Consider the following 19,169-nt stretch of genomic DNA (forward strand, 5'->3'; position numbering starts at 1 on the left):
TCCCCTTCACCCTGCCCGGGGGATGGGCCACCTGTGTTCAGTGGAAAGGATGACTAAGAGGTTCTTCACCCAGCTACTACCATATCATCTCTTCCTCCACACAGAACACTTTCCACACAAAAATATGCCCTGCATATGTAGTTCAGAATAAAGCACCATATATATTGTTTCTACTGCTGTGTATGCCATATACTTTAGATAATCCTCTGCATAATAAATACCTATCTGTTTGCTAATACTATAGGAAGGGCTGTTTATACATTTTATTGTAAAGGTTGCTTGAAACATATAAAGCATAGTTATAAACTTATTATAATTTGCATATAATATTAAATATTTAACCAGTTCATACTGGTTTTCCATACTGTATTTCTTTTCCTCAGGCTAAATTTTGTTGTTGTTAAATGGTTTATATGTTCTAAGAACAAGACTGAGGAAAATAACATTATTTTAGCAATGTTAAAAATATTGTGTTGACTGGAAAGCTGTTTTCCTCTCTTCTTCCACTTAGCACCTAGTTGTTTCAGAATCATGTCCTTTACAGGCCCCATGGCTACCCTTTCCAGTAGGCTTACTTCCAAGTAATACCAGTTCTCCTGAAGTCACAGAAGGATGTATACAGATACATTTCCCTAGGCCTCTGAGGTAGAGGCTGAGCCAGCAACAAGCTCCATGACTGTAGCCCAGCAGTTCTACAAGTCATTTTGAGTCCAGATCCAAGCCCCTGTTGGGATGAGCTGAACTGCAAGGTGAAGCTTCCCAGACTGAATGCAGCAGAAGCACAGTCTTATTTTCTAAACACACTGCTTGATTTTTCACATGGAATGAAGTGGTTTAATGCATATGGCTTTATTATATAGCATCTAAGTATTACTGCTTAGTATGTCCCCTTTTTGTTCCCCTTTCTGTGCATCATTAAATTTACCTGCTTATCTGAAGTAAGTGGAGACATCTACAGATAAAGCAGTGCTGTGAATCATCATCATCAGTTCCTTTTATCTTAAATGGTAACTTAAGAGCTTTTGGGAAAGTCTACGAATCTGCTCAGCATTTTGTAATTTGGTGACATTCAAAGTGATATTTCTTGAAGCTGATGATTAATGATTACACAGTGAGGTCTTCATCCTCATGGTACTTCTGAAAGCATAAAGCCTCCATCACTGCCAGTACCGGGTTAATTATAAAAATCAGACACCGAGCCACCCAACAAGAACACACTGAAACCCATCTCTACCAGAAAGCATTCATAGCTAGCCTGTCTCAGGGTAAGAATCAGGCAAATTCCTGACACTGCTCTTCGAAGATTATTAGACCCCCCCTCTTTCTACCTCCGCTCTTCCTCCCCTGACATGCATACACGCTCACACCCTCCTCCAAGCTCTGACAGACTTGTCAGAGGGAAAGAATTGTACAAGCAGGAGAGAGAGATTCATCTGTCAGCTCAGCACTCCTTTCTGGAGCTGACAGCAAGGGTGTCTAGCTCAAAAAAACGCATAATGTGCTAGAGGTTATCAGCAACTGGAATGGAAATCTTTATACTGCTACCACGCACTCTTTGCAGTGGGATCCCCTTTGAAAAGCCACTCACTTTCGGATCCACCTGCTCAGTTTGTGTCTGAATCCTTTTCTGTGCAGAGAGAGGTTCTAACACTCAGCCCCACTGCCAGCTGCCCACAAAAGCCAGCTCTAAAATGGCTGATGGTGGGGGTGTCTGGCTGTGCTCAGCCGCAGGTCATACATGGGCATGCATTTCTGCCAAGAGGGAGGTGAAACAAATGTAGTAACCATACAGTCTGGGGAGTAGCTTCAAAAGCAGGAAAGCTGTTGGCAGTCTGCAACAGACCCTGATCATCAAAAGGAATTGGGAGCCCTCTTGGTACAATGACTGTGTAGAGTAGAAGGATCTTTCATCTGATGCTCAGACCTTTACAAACCTATAGAACACAATGAGTTCTGCTATTTGCCATCCCTTTTTTACAGCCCTGTCACACATGCATAACTTCCCTCCACCCAACTGAAACCCACTGATCAGCCACTTCTTTACTCTGCACTGAAACTGAAACGCATTGGTCTAAAAAGCTAAAGATCACAAAGTGCTGTTTCTTAACCAAACCCATAGCAAACAGTAAGGAGTATGATGAGAGATTCATTTTCACTTACCAAAGATTAGATTACCCAATTTGCTTAGAGATTATCAGATCAAAATCCAACATAGATGATGGTGTATTTCCTCACCCCTCCCACTGTGACCTTTTAATGTATTGTAAACTGATGAGAAAGTTATTTTAAATGTCTTTGGTCATTTAAGGTAGGGGTTTGTGGTACCTCTGCATCACATGGCCTTTCATTAAAATGTCAGGGAATGATTCAGATCATCAGAGGAGTTTTTGTTTTCCAGTTTCTGGGATTCAGGAAATTACAGTCAGGAATTTGCATTGCTGCTGTTACCAGTGATATTATCGGTAGACTATATGGTAGAGTGAATGAGTCTACAGAAGAAAAGCAATAGAAAGGATAATATGGATTCCCTAAAAACTCAGTCAAGATGATGTATAGCAATGGTGCACAGTCACGTCTTGACATGCTGTTCCTGAGGAAGGGCCATTCTGCTGGAGGTCGTGGAGCACCACTGCTCATTACCACTCACTGTCATCTTTTCTTTATGCAGGATGGAGGATGTAGCTGCCCAGGAGATGTCGCCAAAGCTTTTGGTAAGGACAGTGCGTAGTGCCACCCGTTATACCCTGCATATCTCCAGCACCGTCAGCAGTGATGCAGGAGTCAATTTGACCCTGAATGTGTAATCAGCAATAGGTTACATTCTTCCCTGTGGGTGACTCCAGCGAAATTAATAAACCAGACATGAATTTGCTCTTTGGACCAGACAGTCCAAATTCTGCAGCGTAAAACATACAGTGGTCGAAGTCCTATTTAGAAACTATCTGCCAGGTGTGCATGAGATACAGCCACTAGGACAGTAATACAAAGAAAACTGATAGGGGTTTCTTCTGAGTGGGGTTCAAAGATGCCTGTAACGTTGCCAGATCTGTCTGACTTTGGCCTTGAATGGATGAAGAGCTGCTGGAATGTGTCTTGGACAGAAGAACAAAACAAAAAGGCAGGCCAGATCCCTGGAGATGTTCTTGGGATCAGCTGTCAACTTGAAGAGATGAGATTTTATTTATACTGTATCCCCTAGAGCTGAGCAGATGTCTAAAACATCTGAGTTAATAATTAACAGATTTTGCTCTCATGCCAATAGCTTCAGTGAATTGCACCAGCTCTTGCTGACAGAACAGAGAATTTAATCCATATTTTCTATTGGGCATGGAAGTTACATTGGTGTGGGAGGGTCAAGGTCAGGATTGTCACTTAGCCATAACCTCATTGCAGCAGTGTATGTGAACTAGGCACTAAACGGATCCTGGGCTACCAGGACATTTAAAGACAGTCCCCTACCCCCCAAAATGCCAGACCCTTTGGAGATGTCACAGTGAGGTAACACCCGGAATACAGTGGGACAGCACAGTCTATTGTGGGATTTCACGGTGGTACGATACAAGAGATAGGACATTATACAGCACATCTGCCTGGCAGGAAGCTTTGCAAGAATGGAAAGCAGGGGCAGGCCTAAACTCAGATTACAGACCAGCCAAGAAAAACTCTGGGCCTCCTGGAAAGGTTGAAACCAAAATCTGTCTTCTAAGTTTGCAGACAGCTTCTGTTTTCAAACAGGTCAGATGACAAGGAAGACTTAATTAGAGAATTTTAAGCACAGCTGTGGTGTGATTGCTACCAGCAAGGAATCTGGTCAGTCATAGGATTTCACAGCACCATTGTGTTACCCAGTGGGTGATGTGACGTAGGGAATAGATACTTTCAGTTGGATGATTTTGACATAGCTGAACAGCAGCATCCACCCTCTTTGACAACAAGATTGTATTAAAACAAACACCCGACCACACAGCCCAGCCCACTCTGACATCATGCTGCCTGCAGTGAGGCCTTTGTTCTGCCTGACTTTCCCTGGCTCCTCCACTCACCCGGTTCTTGCTGGCGTTGTGTTGGGAGCTCGTGAACAGGGATTGCGACCTCACTGAATTCCCAGCTGCCTGTGTAGAGACCTGGCCCATGGAAAAGGTCTCTCTTCAACAAGAGCATTTCCAGAAGTTAGAACAACAGGAAGCAAGTTCAAAGTGTTTAAAATGTTTTCCTTTGTGATGTTTATAGCAAATCTGAAGGGTCCTTGTAATCTTTTTGGGCTAACTGAACAGAAACTTGCTTGAAACCTGTGAAAGGGCAGATTCTGGCCTTGCTGATTGTCAGGAGGTGCCAGGATTCACAGTCATATGTGTTTGAAGGCTACCATGGGTTGTCCTTGGGACAGAGGAGCATCAGAAAGCTGAGATTATACAGGCAGTAGTTCTACTCTGACAGTAGGCCAGACAGATCAGTCTGACCTGTGTGTCACAGGTACAGGGCTGGAACTGATAGAGATTACCTTGAGGCAATAAACTTAGCATATCTGGCTATGTATAATTGAGGCAGACACATTGTGGACATCTGACTAGCTGGAGTCACATGTGTGATTGTCAAAGGTGGGTGGCAAAATAAGCTTCTAGATGACGTTATTACTATCAGTGTTTATTGAATACTATTGAGGTGATTGGCTATGTGAGCCATGTGGAAAATAGCCTCCGTGCCCAGCATTTACAAGCCAAAGCCTTGATACTGATCCTGAATTGTCTACTACAGACTTCTCTGCATGCTGAGAGCCTCTTGGGGGGGAGGAGTTACATAAATATATTGGATAGCAGAGACCCGGTGCTAAAACACACAGATGTACAGTTTCACCTGGGGATGGAGGCCTGGACAAAGCATGGACAAGAGACCCAAAGAGGACTTTTGATTAAAGTGATTATACTGTCTCTTTATGGTGGATCATTGTAAAGTCTTCATGAAAGGGATGCTGAGGTGTTCATTATAAAGCAGTGACAAAGCAGCCATTTGAATCATGAGAAGTGTGAGGGAGTCCTAGGTGTGAAGACTAGCATTTACAGATGGCTAAAAATGTGACTGGAGGAGGCAAGTTCATGAGAACAGAAGTAAAGTGGATTGAGTGAAAGTGAAGAACTGTGAAGAACCATGAAGAAGATGCTGAGAAGCTTTACAACTGGAAGGTGACACCATCAGTGTCAGGAGTCAGGGGCAGATTGGGTATTCTGACAGAGGGGAAACAAGGTATAAGCCTATTATAAAGGCAGGGAACAGAGAAGTGCTGAAGGTGGCGTACAAAAATGCCAGGAGTGACAGATATTTTGGGAGAGACTGCTGGAATTCTGGAACCGCTGGATGGGAACCTGGTATGGATTTGGTAAACTGAAGATGTCTCTGCCATCTGGGTATTGGAGATGATAATGGAAAAGATGTAGGTTGATCAGGAAGAAAAGAGGTGTTCTGATGCAGGAATGAGAGAAAGCATGAAATAACTTCGTGTTGGGCTCTCAGACGGTTCACATAACTGCACCCTTGGAAAGGCTGATACCATGAATACATTTCTCAGAATACCCCAGGGAGGCACTATGGTCTCCTTTTTTAAAGATGAGAAGTCAAAGCACAGAAATACAAAGTTCAATTGCCTGAGGTCACATATATTTTTGTGACACAGCCAGGAACAGAATGTGCCTTTTTAATCCTACGCCAGCATCTTTAACACAATACTGCTGTTTCTTACAGCAGTGGTGAGAAGAGATACAGAAGCGGGGAAGGAAAAGGAAGGAAAACTCATGTGGAAGAGTCAACTGGGGACGTATACTGGTTCCGAACTATACCTGACAGATCACACTGGCTTTTTTTCCTGTTTTCAATAGCTGTGTGTATATCTGCTGTTGCAAAGGCTCGCTGGCTCAGCTGGAGCACAGGTGAATGTTGATTCCAGGACCAGCTGTGGTCCAGGCAAACTTGCGCTGCATCTGTCTGGAGGGCTGCCCAGGCTACAAATCCAGGCTGACTCCAACTGAATTCACGCAGAGCCAATCTGGTTATCAGTAACTCGTATTATCAGGCGTACAAAAGACATCTGAGGGACTCCATCCAGACCCAGCAGAACTGTGCGAGTGCTGCAAGATTGGGCTGGTGTCAGCACACATGTTCTGTAACGGCTTGAAAGAAAAGGCACTGTGAAATGTGTATGAGCAAAATCAGCCCAGATACAGTGTAGGCCTCAAGGGGGAAGTCCTCCCCAGCACCAGGGCATTGAAATGGCATTGTATAGAAACAGGACAAGTCTAGCAAACTCTGGGCAAGCTACTGGGATGCTTGTATGCAGCATACCCCATCTCAGCCTGTATTATCTAGGGGGTTGTTGCCAGGTGTTCCCAGTCCCCCACAACCTAAAGTAATGCACACTCTCTATCTGTATTTGAAAATGAAAGACTGCAGCTGGATGTTGCAAACATCACCAATGGTCATACAAACCCCATGCATAAGTAAAGAAAGACCACTAAAAACTACAGCCTTCCAGTTGGATGTTAACTGGCAGAAAAGTAGTGGAACAGACTTGGAACTTTCAGACATCTTTGCAACACTGAAACAGGGTGGAAAGTTCAGGAGAGCACTGGAAAAGTACATTTAATAGGGGCTTGTCATTCCTGGAGCTGCAGGGCAGTAAGCATGTGTCATTCCAGTGTGTAGACGTGCTGCGTCTGCTGTAACATGGCTCCTCTCTCCTGGAAGAGCTTGATGAATTATGTTGTAGTTCGCAAAAGTTACTAAGCTGGATGAGTTTCAATCCTATAATTCAAACATACTTGCTTTCCTCCCAAAATGCGCAGTCAAAAGAAAAATAATGAATAAGTGCACAGGAACCAAAGTCCTGTGATTCTGAAGTGTAGATTTCAGATGTGACTGTTTTGCATTAATGATTTGGAGGCTGTAAGACCGGTAACCAGAGACAGGACTAGAACTGGGTATCAGGGGATAGTATTGTCAAGGCAAAGAGTCCAGAATGTCCTGTGGCAGTCCTTTGACTTGTTTAAAGGCCCTCTTTGAAACCTTAACCTCAAATCCGTCTCTCCTTCCTCATGTTGTTTTCTTCCACTCATGAAGAAGACATCAACTAGATTTACCAGAATACTATTTTTTGCAAAGGTGGAGCAAGATTGAGCCAGGTAACAACAGGAGCTCCCCACCAGTAATTGAGAATGTCTTAAAGGATGAACGTTCCCTTAGTTTTTGGCAGGTTAATAGTAGTATCAGACGCGAGTCAAACTAAGGCTTTAGAACTCAGCCATCTGAAACAAAAGAGCTCAGGAAAAATCTGCCAGGTAGCTGTCATGATGGGACACCTGAATGGGTGCCTGGCTATAAATATTGCTTGTGATGTGCTCAGCAGTTTTGCACAAGGCTAATTTTTAATATCCCTTTACCACGGACATAGTGTTCCTTTCAAACAACAACCAGGCAAAGGGAGGTGAGGTCAGCAGAGCAGCTGGGTGCTTGGCTCCCAGGCATTACTGCTAGCTCTGCTCTTCGGCAAAGGGGTGGAGGGCAGGAACTGGCTTTTATAAATCAGAGCACGCTCCACGGTTGTCACGTATTCTAAAATCAAAATGTTCCCCAATTCAGGCTTGTCTTTTAAACAGGTGGCGGAAGCTGAGCAGATTTGATAATGATTTTACTTACTGTTCAGATTTCAAGGTCTGGTGCTATTGTTTGGATAGTTACAGAGATCAGAGCAAATCCTAATGCCAGACTCACCTAGCCTGGGATCTCCCCAGAGTTCGGACATGTTCATGATGGGGTGGGCTTAGTTCAGGCTCATACGCTTTCTATGAAGTGAGGTTTAGAGCCCTGTTCTTTTGCCAGTTCTGGGAAGAAACTGCGCAGAGGGGAGGCCTGTTCTGATACATACACATTGAAGAAGCAGAGAGTCTGAACAGGAAAATGCTTTGTTTCAGGGATGGGTCACCACAGGCTCATAAAAGAGTAAAAGCCAAACTTTTCCAAGCAAGACTAGATATGCCAAAATATCACAGGAGGAGCTGCTGGTGGAATAGTTCCAGCCCAGCTGGAAATATTGTAAATCACAGTAGAAAATCAAGAGTGATTCCAAAAACCTTCTTCCTTATCTTACTCCTAGTGGAATTGATTTCATGAGTTGCAAAGCCAGGGAAGATGGACAGACTGAACTGGCATGATTGAGTATTCAGTGTTGTTCAGTATCTGGAAAATATTCAGACCTCCTTTGTGGTGCATGCTGTGTACCACAGAACCCAGGGGTGGCAGTCCTTGCCCTAGAATTTTTAAACAACAGGAAACAAATGCAGACCCATCCAGATCTCTTCAACAAGGGCTCATCCAGACCTACACTGAACACATACAGCTGATGGGCTTGAAAAATCCATTGCTTGTTTTATGTCAGTGTTGGGAGGAGTACATTATATTCATGAATATGCCTTCCTTCAGGGTACATTCCCACTCACAGCTTGTAGCCTAGAAAGGTCTTGAAGTAGGTCTGTCCTCTCCTCTGTACAGCATTGAGCTCAACAGGTCCCAGCCCTGTGATCAGGCCTTCCGAGTACTGCAGTCACAAAAGTAGTTAATAAGGAACAGTGCTTAGATACTGTTACAAAGTAAAGGGTTAAAACTGAATTTGAAAATAAAGAGCGTTGGGTGGAGTAGAATAATCTATGTCTTTGTCATCATAACAGAAAAGCATTCTTTCAGTTTAAAATATCAGAGAAATATAATTCATCGTGTGTGAGTTCTTCAGTAAAGCCTTTCTTTCAAGTTTGCTGTATCTATTACAGGAGGGGACTCTCTGTACCAATTTATTTAGGGTTGGCTGTTGTTTTTGGAGGCCACTGTGTTCTTGCTTTGTCTTTTACCCTCTCCTACCTTCCCTGCTTTCCTTACATGTCACTTTGTGATCACAGGAGCCGGTGCTGATTTTGTCATGCTTGGAGGAATGTTTGCAGGCCATGACCAGTGTGCTGGAGAGATTATGGAAAAGAATGGCAAGAAGGTGAAGCTCTTCTATGGAATGAGCTCTGATACAGCCATGAAGAAGCATGCAGGAGGGGTTGCTGAATACAGGTATGAATTCCACACAGGAGCAATTGCAGTGAGCCAGCCATCCAGTAACTTCTGGAGCAGAATTGTGCAAAAGGCATCTGTTGGAAACAGGCCCATGCCTCTACTCCTGTTTAGGAAGCTGTTACCAACACTTACAGCAGCAGATCTGAGGGAGGCGTGACATCAAGGGGGAGATAGGGAGAAAGAGCTGGGGGTGGCTAGCTGAGAGCAACCATGTTCACTTGATTGCAGCCAGTGCAGTGTTGTCACTGCAGCACTAGCTGCATGGTCTGGGAAGTCATTACGTACTGTTCTGACTTACGGGTCTCTCAGGATATGTATGAATTAAATGCTGGAACATGGCACACCAGGCTGCAGTTTCTGGCCCTCTGCTTGTCTAGGTTGGGTGTCCTGTTGGTGGTGTATGGGTTCCCGGCTGGCCCACATGCTGTTTCTGTTGCTTCTGTTTGCAAGAAGTGCATGCCTGGTGAACCGGTGAAGCTCAACTGGGTTTTCCCCAGTATGGAGTTGAGTCACAGCTGTAACACTAATGAGGGCTCCGGAACTCCAAAGCACTCTCAGTCACAGGCGGTACCCCCAGGACTCCCTCCTGCGTTTGCTGGGCAGTCTTCTTCAGCAGCAGAATCCTGTGGTACAGATTTCCCACCCTTTTTTTGGGTAACAGAGCATCAGAGTAGCCTGAAATCAGGAAGCACGTGGGACCTTGGGTTTTGAGCTAAAATCCTTAGCGGGGGCGGGGGGAAGGAAGAAAGCCTTTGCAAAGGAATCTCTTGTCCATTGCTATTTTACTCCAGAAAGTGATAAGAATTTTGACTTTTCGAAAAAAGCAGATGACTCCAGAGAATCTCTGTGTCTTTTCTCTTATGAGTGTCAGGTATAGTCACTGCCCTTCGACAACCTGGTTCTTGCACACTTTGTTAGAGAATGTTTCCTGTCTCACAGTTCACACTGGTTTATTGAGCGGTCTCTTTTGATTCTCTTTTCCTCTGCTGGGGTAGGTTCAGGTTCTGGACCCATTTGGTAAACTGCTCTTTGTAAGGGTCTCAGAGTCAGTGACTTTACCTACTGTTCCAGACATTCAGGTCTGATGGGTTTTGTTGGTCCTATCTGCTATAACTACTCCAGCATGTGGGTTTTCACCAATGTGTCCAGCTGCTACCACAGAAAAGAGCTGCAGTGCTGTGAATTTGACAGTGCAGAATGTAAAGCAGAATGGGATCCACAAAATAAAATGGAATTCACACTTTGACACAGAGACATGCTGATAGGACCATGGCAATGTCAGACATCACACTAGATAGAAAGCACCCTTGATCCCACCTCCTGTCTTCTATCTCGACATTGGCTCTTGTTGTGGTTTTTGTCTGACACTTCTAAAGAGTTATAATACACCATAGAAATGTGCACTAGTTCACCTAGCGCTTTACAAAGTGGTAAGACACAGCCTACTTAAGAGCATTTATACCTGTCTCCTTTGGCTTAAGTGTCCCAAGCTGGTTGTTATGAGCTCCTAGACTGCAATAATAATGGAGACTAAGGAAGGCTATTGGTAGACGTTGTGCAGGAGAGACCTGGAGATAAATGAAGCCATTAGCTTTCCTGGTCTGGCAGAAAACCCACGCCCATTAAAAGAAGAAACGTGAAAATGGGGAAACAGACAGCTTGTGGACTCTGCACTTATGAGATGGTCTGTGCCTACTAGTCAGTACTACTTTCTGAGGAAGACTTCTGAAGAGAAGAAAAACAGTTGGACATAGGGATGAGAGATGAGAGTAAAGAGTTTTTCAAGGGCAAAAAAGCTTGTGATCAGTTTTGGCAAGTTCCAAGGGCATTTGTTTTTGCAGGAAAAAAAATTAGCAAATAAAAATACGCAGTGAATACTGTAATTTGAGGAGAACTTGTAAATCCTGGCAGATTTTCAAGCCAGGATTTTTCTGCATCTAATAGGATGAGAAGGGGACAGGGGTACTTTTACCTTCTGCCTGAGGAGGACATATATGGCTTTTTTTAAGTGGAGTGTACCCTTCCTACTTTACCTGAGCCTATGTATTTCTTTCTGGGGCCCAGATCAGAAGCTAGTGAGCAATGTGCAAGGGATTTTTTTTCAGATCTCATATGGGGCTGCATCTGTACCTGTTAAAATCACTATTATCTGCAGGATAGCTGGCTACACTGAGGACAGCCAGTGGATTGCTCAGGGGAGCAGCCCATGCGACTGGCTTTCCAGCTGGTTGACCTGCAAGACTCTTGGCACTGCAGGTTCAGTTTGGTTTTGCTTTCAAGCACAAATGTTTATTTGCAGAAGAAAGGTCTGCACAAGAGTCCTTCTGCATCTGAGACAAACTGAAATGCTGCACCAGAAAGATGTGCTGCATGCTTCTGAGCTTTGATCCACTCTGGGTTCATATGCCACTTCCCAGAAGCTGTGTAGAGTTCTGGGGCTTTTTTTGTCCCCCAGTGAATCTGCTCGTCATCAAAGCCTCTGAACAAATGGTCTGAGTGGACAGCACTAGTAATATCTCATAATTTAAAAGTGGCAGCTGCCAGTTACACAGAGGTGCTGGCAGCCTTTTATCTGAACTACGATATCTCACTGTCCTTTGCTACCCTGTGCTTGTGTCAGCTGGAGTGTGGGAAAGACCTGATGCTGGTCAGGCATGTAGTTAATGAATGGCAGCTCCCTGAGAGGTCACAGAGCAGCCCAAGCGTGCTGTGTGGATCTCAGTGCAGCTGTAGTCATTTAAGGCCTGGCCACCACAGAGCTGGTGAAAGCTGCAGGAAAAGTTTGAGAAAGCTTGCTGTACCAGTGGGCCAAAGGACTAAGGCAGCTGTTAAATTCTGCTCCACCTAGTTAGGTGTGCGTGTGATGTGGCAACCAGATTTATCACCAGCAGGAGAATTAATTGACAGTGGTCCCCCTTAAAAATGAGATAAAGTGCAAGTTTAATGTTTTGTAGGAAGAAAGGATGTACAGAAAGGCGCTGTATTTGGCTCAGTCTAGATATAGACCCTTTCAATCCCTTATGGGCAATACTACACAAATTCTGCTTGATCCATTGCTGCGTTTTGATTTGCATCCTGATTTTAGAGTCCCCTGGGGATTGAGTTCTGAAACCTTCTCAACAACAAGGGAGCGGAACCGCAATCCAAAATTTGTAGTACCTGTTGAGATACTGCTTTTTTGTGCCACTAATAGGTAACACAGAAGGACTCCCCAGTCTACTGCTAGCTACAACAGCTCCAAGCATTAAATCTGTAAGCCTTGACTGTTAACTGTGAAGGAGCTGATTCTCATCTTGTTCACGTTGCAGCCTCGACTCTGAGCTGGCTGTCCATACCAGCCTTGGTCTTGGTCTTGCTTGGCCTGTCCCAGCATGATGAGTGTCACTGTGGTTTAAAAATAGTAACTGTTAGTTATCCAGCACTGTAAATGTGCTCTGCACTGAAAGGACGATTGGAAACAGGGCAAGGCTTTGCTTTGAATTACTCTTGTAGGAAAAGTTACAGGAAGTTTAGTCACTTAGTAGTTTAGCTTATGGCAAAATTGAACCAAAAGGGTTCTAACTCAGCATTTGAAATGCTGGATACCCCAAACAGGTCAAGTCAGTGGGGCTTCTTTATATGCATTTAAAAGGCCCAGCTTTACATCTCTATCAGTGACCCCAATAAGCTCTTTTGTCTTTAAAAGAGCCTGAGCACTCACAATGTTTTATTTAAGCAGTGGGGAGCTCAGTGTCGCAGCTCCTTGCAGAATCAGACTACTTGTCACTTAGCTTCATCTTCTCAAAATTACATATTTTGGCTGGAGAACCTGAACCTCCAGCAGTTAAATTAAAATTGACAGGTAAGGCGAGATGGCTGTAGCAGGGAATAAAAGTCGTGAGAGTAATTGTTTTTGTAATGAATATGTCAAGTTGATCCCATTTAATTTTGTATGAAATCTGTGTACCCGGTTTCATTACTTTTATGTCATTTATATGTTGGTTTATTTTTACATTTTTGCCTCCTTCCACGAGGAACATGGATCAGGCCTGGGAATTTCTGAAAGGCAATTATTAGGTTTCTTTTATGGGAGACAAGAAATAAGGCAAGCAGGAACAGAGCCTGCAGTATTGTTCAGTTAGAGCCAATTTGCTTTTGTTAACCCTTTTGAGATTTCACAGGTTTTGTGTGAATGCCGCGGTTCTGCTGTGGTCACTCAGCAATTCACAGCTGATATTAAGCTGGGTTTTAGCACTTTATACTAACTGTAGGGTGGAATTTGAGCCACAGAGACAGAATGGCACCTGCAGCTGGCTGCTACTTACTGTCTTACTGTGACCTGCCATTTCTTAAATGCCCCACTCATAAGGTTGCCCCATGCTGGGGCAGCTTGACCCCTTTGTCCTGACCCATGTTTTGCTGGGCTGAGAGAGCACCATCACCTGTGCTTCACCCCATCCAGCCTGCCAGGATCCCTGCCCACCGTGCGCATCCCTCCCTCCATGCCAGCAGCAGGCTTGAGCTGGCCAGGAGTTACAGGGTGAACTGCAGATTGGACCCCGTGTGAAAAGTCTAAAGCAAACAGTTCCCTCTTTCTATTCATCATTCAGTGGCTAGCGAGAGAAATAAATTCTCTGCTGAGAGCATCTGAGCACACCTTTCCCAGCTGTTGGGAGTCCCAATTGCTTCGTCTTCAGCTTTCTTTGCTGAGAAAGGGTCAGTTTCGGGTCATAGCTGTGGGAGAGATGTCACAGCTGTCCTGCTGACTTGTGTATGCAGCACTCTGCCAAGTGTGCCGGCTTTTGTGACACCCCTTGTTACTAACTCTACCCCTTCCCCCGGGGGACCAGGGTATTGGGGTTAACATTAACACAGCCTAATTACATACTTACTCATCACAAACTTCCCTCTCTCATCCCTGCGGACAAGACTATGGAGGTTAATATGACAACAATCTGAGCACGTGCTTATTACAAACTCCACACTCTGTTTCTGCAAAACACATAACCAAGAAAGTCCCAACAGTTTGAACGTATACCCATTACAAACTCTACCCTTTGGCCCTGTGGACCTCTGTCTGGGTTAACATTGCCATAATCTGAATACTTGCTACAAATTTTAGGACTTGTCCCTTCAAACAAACAAACAAGAACATAATGGCAGTTCACTGTGCTTTAGCATAAAAGCATATAATTAAGATTGTACAAGCTAAAATTAACACCACTGTTGAAGGTACCAGTAAGGTCACGAGTTCAGTACCTGTAGGGCTTCATTTACATCCAAAATGGGGGTTGGGGGTGGTGAACAGTGTTCACATGCAGCAGCGTCCCCCCATTTGGGGAGTAAGATGACTCACCAAACAGCCTCGCTGTCTTGGAGCTTGCTCCACAGCCATAACATTACCTGAGCTCTGAGCTTTTTGCTGTGCTTGCAGTTGCTTAACTCACAGCTCTAGATTTCTGTCCCAGTTCCATCCTATACTCCTCCTTTTCCTTCTGGAACATCCGTTATTCCCAGCATGTAGAGTGGGAGTGTGGAGAATTACCAGCCCTTTTTGACACTATTTTTAAGGACGAACATAAAACTGGACTCTTGGCGTTTTTGTGGAGCTAATGTCACACCTCTCTTCCAGCATGCTTCCCCAAGTGTGGCATCTCTGGGTCACTCCTTGATCAACAGGACATCCCACCAGCTTATCGGCTGATACTAGAGGAGCAGTAACAACTGTCTCGCTGTCAGAGCTTTGGGGCTGTGATGTTAAGTGTTCACCTCCAAACAGGCATGCCCTTTCTTTCTTGCACTATCCCTTAGACAACTTGTTTAAGGGAGAAGTAAATAAAGCCGCAGTTACAACAATGACAGATCCCAGCCGTGATTTCTACCTCCAATTTGGTAGGGGAGAAAGAGAGCAACCCCCTCTCCCTTACGCATTTCTTAAACCTCCTTCCCAAGGCCTACCTCTCCAAAGGAGCTAGTGTGGTGTCCAAAGCTTTAAAGCGGAGTCAGATCAGCTGGTGACTGGGGAACTCCAGTGCAGGAGGAATTGCTGAGCAGGAGGCTGGAGAAAGCTGAAGGGGAAGGGGTGAAAGTTATTTGCCTGGATTCTTCCATCATGTAGCTATTCAGATGTGCTTTTGGGGACAGCGCAAGCTGTGCTGGCATGCACCCGTCCTTCACAGCATACACAGCGCTGCAATTTTTTTTCTGGCCTTTTTGCCTGGCTCTGAACTGTGCTGGCTCACGTTTTAGCTTGAGAGGACAGCTCTGCAGCAGGCTTCCGTGACAGGTTTCTCACTCCGTCTCTGTGGGCTCTGGAGAATCAGGCTGGTAGGAGACAGCCAGAGCATTTCCATCTGCGTCTGGTCAGTGACATGGGACAGAGCCCAGGGGCTGTGAAGCCTCTGTAGAGCCATGCTGAGCGCTGTCTGCTGAGAACCAGCTCCAGTGTTTCTTTAAGTTGCTTGAGCCTGGCTGTTCCTTACACTTTAAAGCTTGCAGCTCTCAAGGTCAAATGTACCTTTCCATAAACCTGGAAGCTTCATTTGCTTGTAGGCAGATGGTGGAGGTGAGGAAGGGGCCCATCTGTAAATACACTTATGGCATACTGGGACGTCTACAAAATTTGTCTGCTTCTAGTTCACAGTATTGGTGGTGACCAGAGTTGAGGCGTTTCAGTGCTTGAGAGCACCAAGCAGCAACGGGCAAGCAAGCAATAAAGCTGGGGGAGTATTTGTAAACTGCAGCATGCAGAGTATTAAGCTCTACATTGCTCCAGGAAACACACTATGATGTTTTGCATCTAGATGTAGATGCAATAACCGCTCTCTTCTCCAGGGCTTCAGAGGGCAGAACTGTGGAGGTACCGTACAGAGGGGATGTGGAACTCACCATCCTGGACATCCTCGGGGGGCTGCGCTCCACCTGCACCTACGTGGGAGCTGCCAAACTCAAGGAACTGAGCAGGAGAACAACGTTTATCCGGGTCACCCAGCAGCACAGCCAGGTCTTCTCTTAGCCCAGGACTGGGGGACTGGAGAGAGAGGGGTGGGGGAGAGGAGCAGGAAGGGCTGCTGTTTTGTTTTGCTTTCTCCTCCACATTGTGTTGGTGGCAAACTCTCCTCTCTCGGAGTGGCAGTGTCATAGCCAATGGAGGGGCTATGGCTGGCATTTGGAAGGGGAAGGTTGTGCTATTAACACAGTGCCATTGGTTCAAAATGCAATAGCCTCATCTTTTATTGTTGTGCCTATTTTATTTTTTAATCGACATTTCTTCATCCATTTTCCCCCCTCTGATAAATAGCTGCTGAAACCTCAATTAACAAAGAATTGGCTTGTACAGAGTTGGCTCTTGCGCCTGCGCACATACACACACATTCCTTAAGACTGACCTGTCAGCTACCACCACTTCTGGCGATGCACCCTCCAGAAATTGCAGGTTGGGAGAGAAAAAGATGGAAGGAATTGTGTGGCAAAATCAAAAATCAAAGTCTCCTCATCTTTGTTCTGACCAAAGAATAGACGTTTACGGCATGGCTGCCAGCCTGCAGAATGCCAGAGGTGGATGGTGCACGAGGCCTGGCTACTGGTGACTTCTTACGGTGATGATAAAAATGCCGGGTCTCTTTCAGTTCACAGGGCTTCAGAGAAGCTGGCACTGAATGTAACAAACCTGTACTGTCCCCCTTGCCTCCATCTCAGGAGACAATGTCTCGGAGCTTGCCTGCTTTTTTGTGTGTGCAGTTACTGAATTACTTGCGTTCCTGCTTTTACCTGCTCTCTGTGAACAGATTTCTAAGACATTGAAACTCAGCAACAGTAACCCACCAAGGGGAGGTTTTTCTGGAGCCCTCCCTGTTCCCTTGCCTGTCCGTATCTATTTAGAAAAGACAAAAAAAATGCTGCGACATGCATTGTCTGTGGCCAGGTGAGTGAGGCCAGAGGGATCGAATTCACTTTTGGTTATCATCTGGTAGCACTCCTCTGCAGTCCTTGACACCACGAAAAGCAAAAGAGAGCTTTTGGCAGAATAGCCTGATTGCAAGACGCTGGTAGGCTGAGATGGAGTTAAAGCATTTGCTCTAAAGGCAATAATGAATGGTTAAGACTCTGGGTAACACTTTAATAAAATGTAATGGCCCATTAATTAATTGATAAATCACAATGAAATTTCTTTGGAAATACACATTGCATCCACATGAATACCACAGTAGCTCGTTATGATAAATGATGTAAAAGTGAGCACCAATGAATTAATAATGCTTGGCCACTTACTTTAAAGTGCTGCTGAGATTGTAATACAGCTGATGGTACTTCAGTACTTCAGAGTCTTACTTTCCCCTCTTGTAGGTATCTATCTGTAGAAAGAGGCAGGCTTCCTTTGAAAAGCAAAAGAGTGATCTGTAGGAAGAGGAATAGCAAAGAGAAACTCTGGAATTAAACTCTCATGCTGGACTGCTCAAAAAGGCATGCACAAGGAGTGGTTCAATTGACCACACTGAGGAGCACATCTAGGCCACAGGCTGATCCCTGCTGATTTTGAAGTGTGTTGTGCACATTTCAAAAAACACAGACTATCTTCTAAATAGCCTGATATTTTAAATGTCTTCCATTTAACATGTGGGACATAATTCTTAATTCGAGTGTGACCCCTTCCTCTGCTTTGGAGTTGAGTAAGGGCCTTAATATGAGCGCAAGTTACGCTTGCGCTGGCTTTAAGGACTATTTGCCCTGTCCACATACCATAAAGGAACCCGAAGGCAGAAGAGAAGCAGGCCCTGTGAATAAAGGATCTGATCTCTCTTCCCTCCAGCCTGAAAGCATCAGGTTAAGAAGATGCCAGGCGTCTTCACCACAGATCCTACCACGGGCCACCTATTGCCCTTACCTGCCCTAAGCCCAGAGCGCGGGCACTGTTATTACTCTGCATCAGTATGACTGTAGGAGGTCACCGCTCCTTTATTTACGGGATGCCAGGAGCAGGGGTGCAAAGGCAAACGAACACCTCCGTGCGGAGCGCGGTTAGACCCTCACATCGCAGGCCTGACCACAGGTGTCTCTCCACACTCGTGCCTTCATACGTGGGAAGTGCAGCAGTCTGCTGGTCTCACGCCTACTCTCGCTAGCGCTTTTCTACTTCTTTTAGCTACATTTCTAAATGGAATTTAAGAAATACATACACATATATAAAAAAAAAAATATATATTTGTAAACATTTTTTTAAAAAGATCATACGCACACCGAACAGAGCAGCTTCATGACACGTCTTCAGAACAGTTTCTTTTCCAAAAGGCAGGTGCTGGGGACAAGGCGGGGGGGCTGCCTCTCCACTGGTGTGGCAAGCGTGGGGCTTCCCCCCCCGGGCAGGCTGCACACTCACACAGCCAGCCCGGCCTGGGGCTGCGCTTCCCTTCCCCTTTCGCACATACCTCTGACGGACTGGTGACTGATAGGAAAGGATGGGGATGACAGGCTAATCTTAAGTTTGTTCCCAGAATTCTCCAGGCTGTGAATGACATTGACGCTAAGAATAGTTATTGATAAAGCTTTGAGTTAGGGTAGTTGGTTTTCTAAATAGCAGCTCTTACCATCATTACAATCAAGTATCTCAGCACTCACCACTGACACTGTGCATGTCCAGCTCTCAGATGAGCTGGAAAAACGGAAAAAAAGATGAGCTGGAGCCCTCTTTCAACAGCCAGTCCTGTGCTCTAGTAGTTGCCCGTATCCCCAGGTGCTGTGCCCTGCTCAAGCCCGCTGACACTCTCGTGAGGAATGGGGGGCAGAGAGGGAGCAGAGGGCGTGCTGTGTCTGGCAGGATGGTCCGAGCAGAGGCCACAGTATGGATAAATGCCACGTGCCATTTGTGGATCTACCTCACCTGCACATTTAACTGGGTTCTCTGTTACGTGGTGTCTTTCTGTGGGAAGTGTCATTCGTTAAGTGCTTAGTGTTGGGTGATTGTGCATAACCTGCTCGTATTTAACCCTACCACCCCCACCCCATCCCGTCTAGAGGAACGCTGTGAGTGTGATCAGTGTAGGCCATGGTCATACCTGCTTCCCCCAGCCAGGCAGCTGTTCAGCTGAGCGTCC

At 45.3% G+C, this 19,169-nt stretch overlaps 1 protein-coding gene across 1 annotated transcript in view; it reads left to right on the forward strand.

The window, feature by feature from the left end:
- GMPR (guanosine monophosphate reductase) overlaps positions 1 to 18,262 on the forward strand; it is a 40,302-nt gene extending 22,040 nt beyond the window's left edge. Inside the window, exons 7-9 of the mRNA XM_074575860.1 lie at positions 2,669 to 2,711; positions 8,937 to 9,096; positions 15,913 to 18,262. Coding sequence (XP_074431961.1) covers positions 2,669 to 2,711; positions 8,937 to 9,096; positions 15,913 to 16,093 — 384 coding nt within the window. The 3' untranslated portion in view covers positions 16,094 to 18,262. The remainder of the gene's footprint in view (positions 1 to 2,668; positions 2,712 to 8,936; positions 9,097 to 15,912) is intronic.
- Positions 18,263 to 19,169: the final 907 nt, after the last annotated feature.

This window comes from Larus michahellis, chromosome 2 (assembly GCF_964199755.1).
Source record: "Larus michahellis chromosome 2, bLarMic1.1, whole genome shotgun sequence".
In the NCBI taxonomy this organism is placed as follows: Eukaryota; Metazoa; Chordata; class Aves; order Charadriiformes; family Laridae; genus Larus; species Larus michahellis.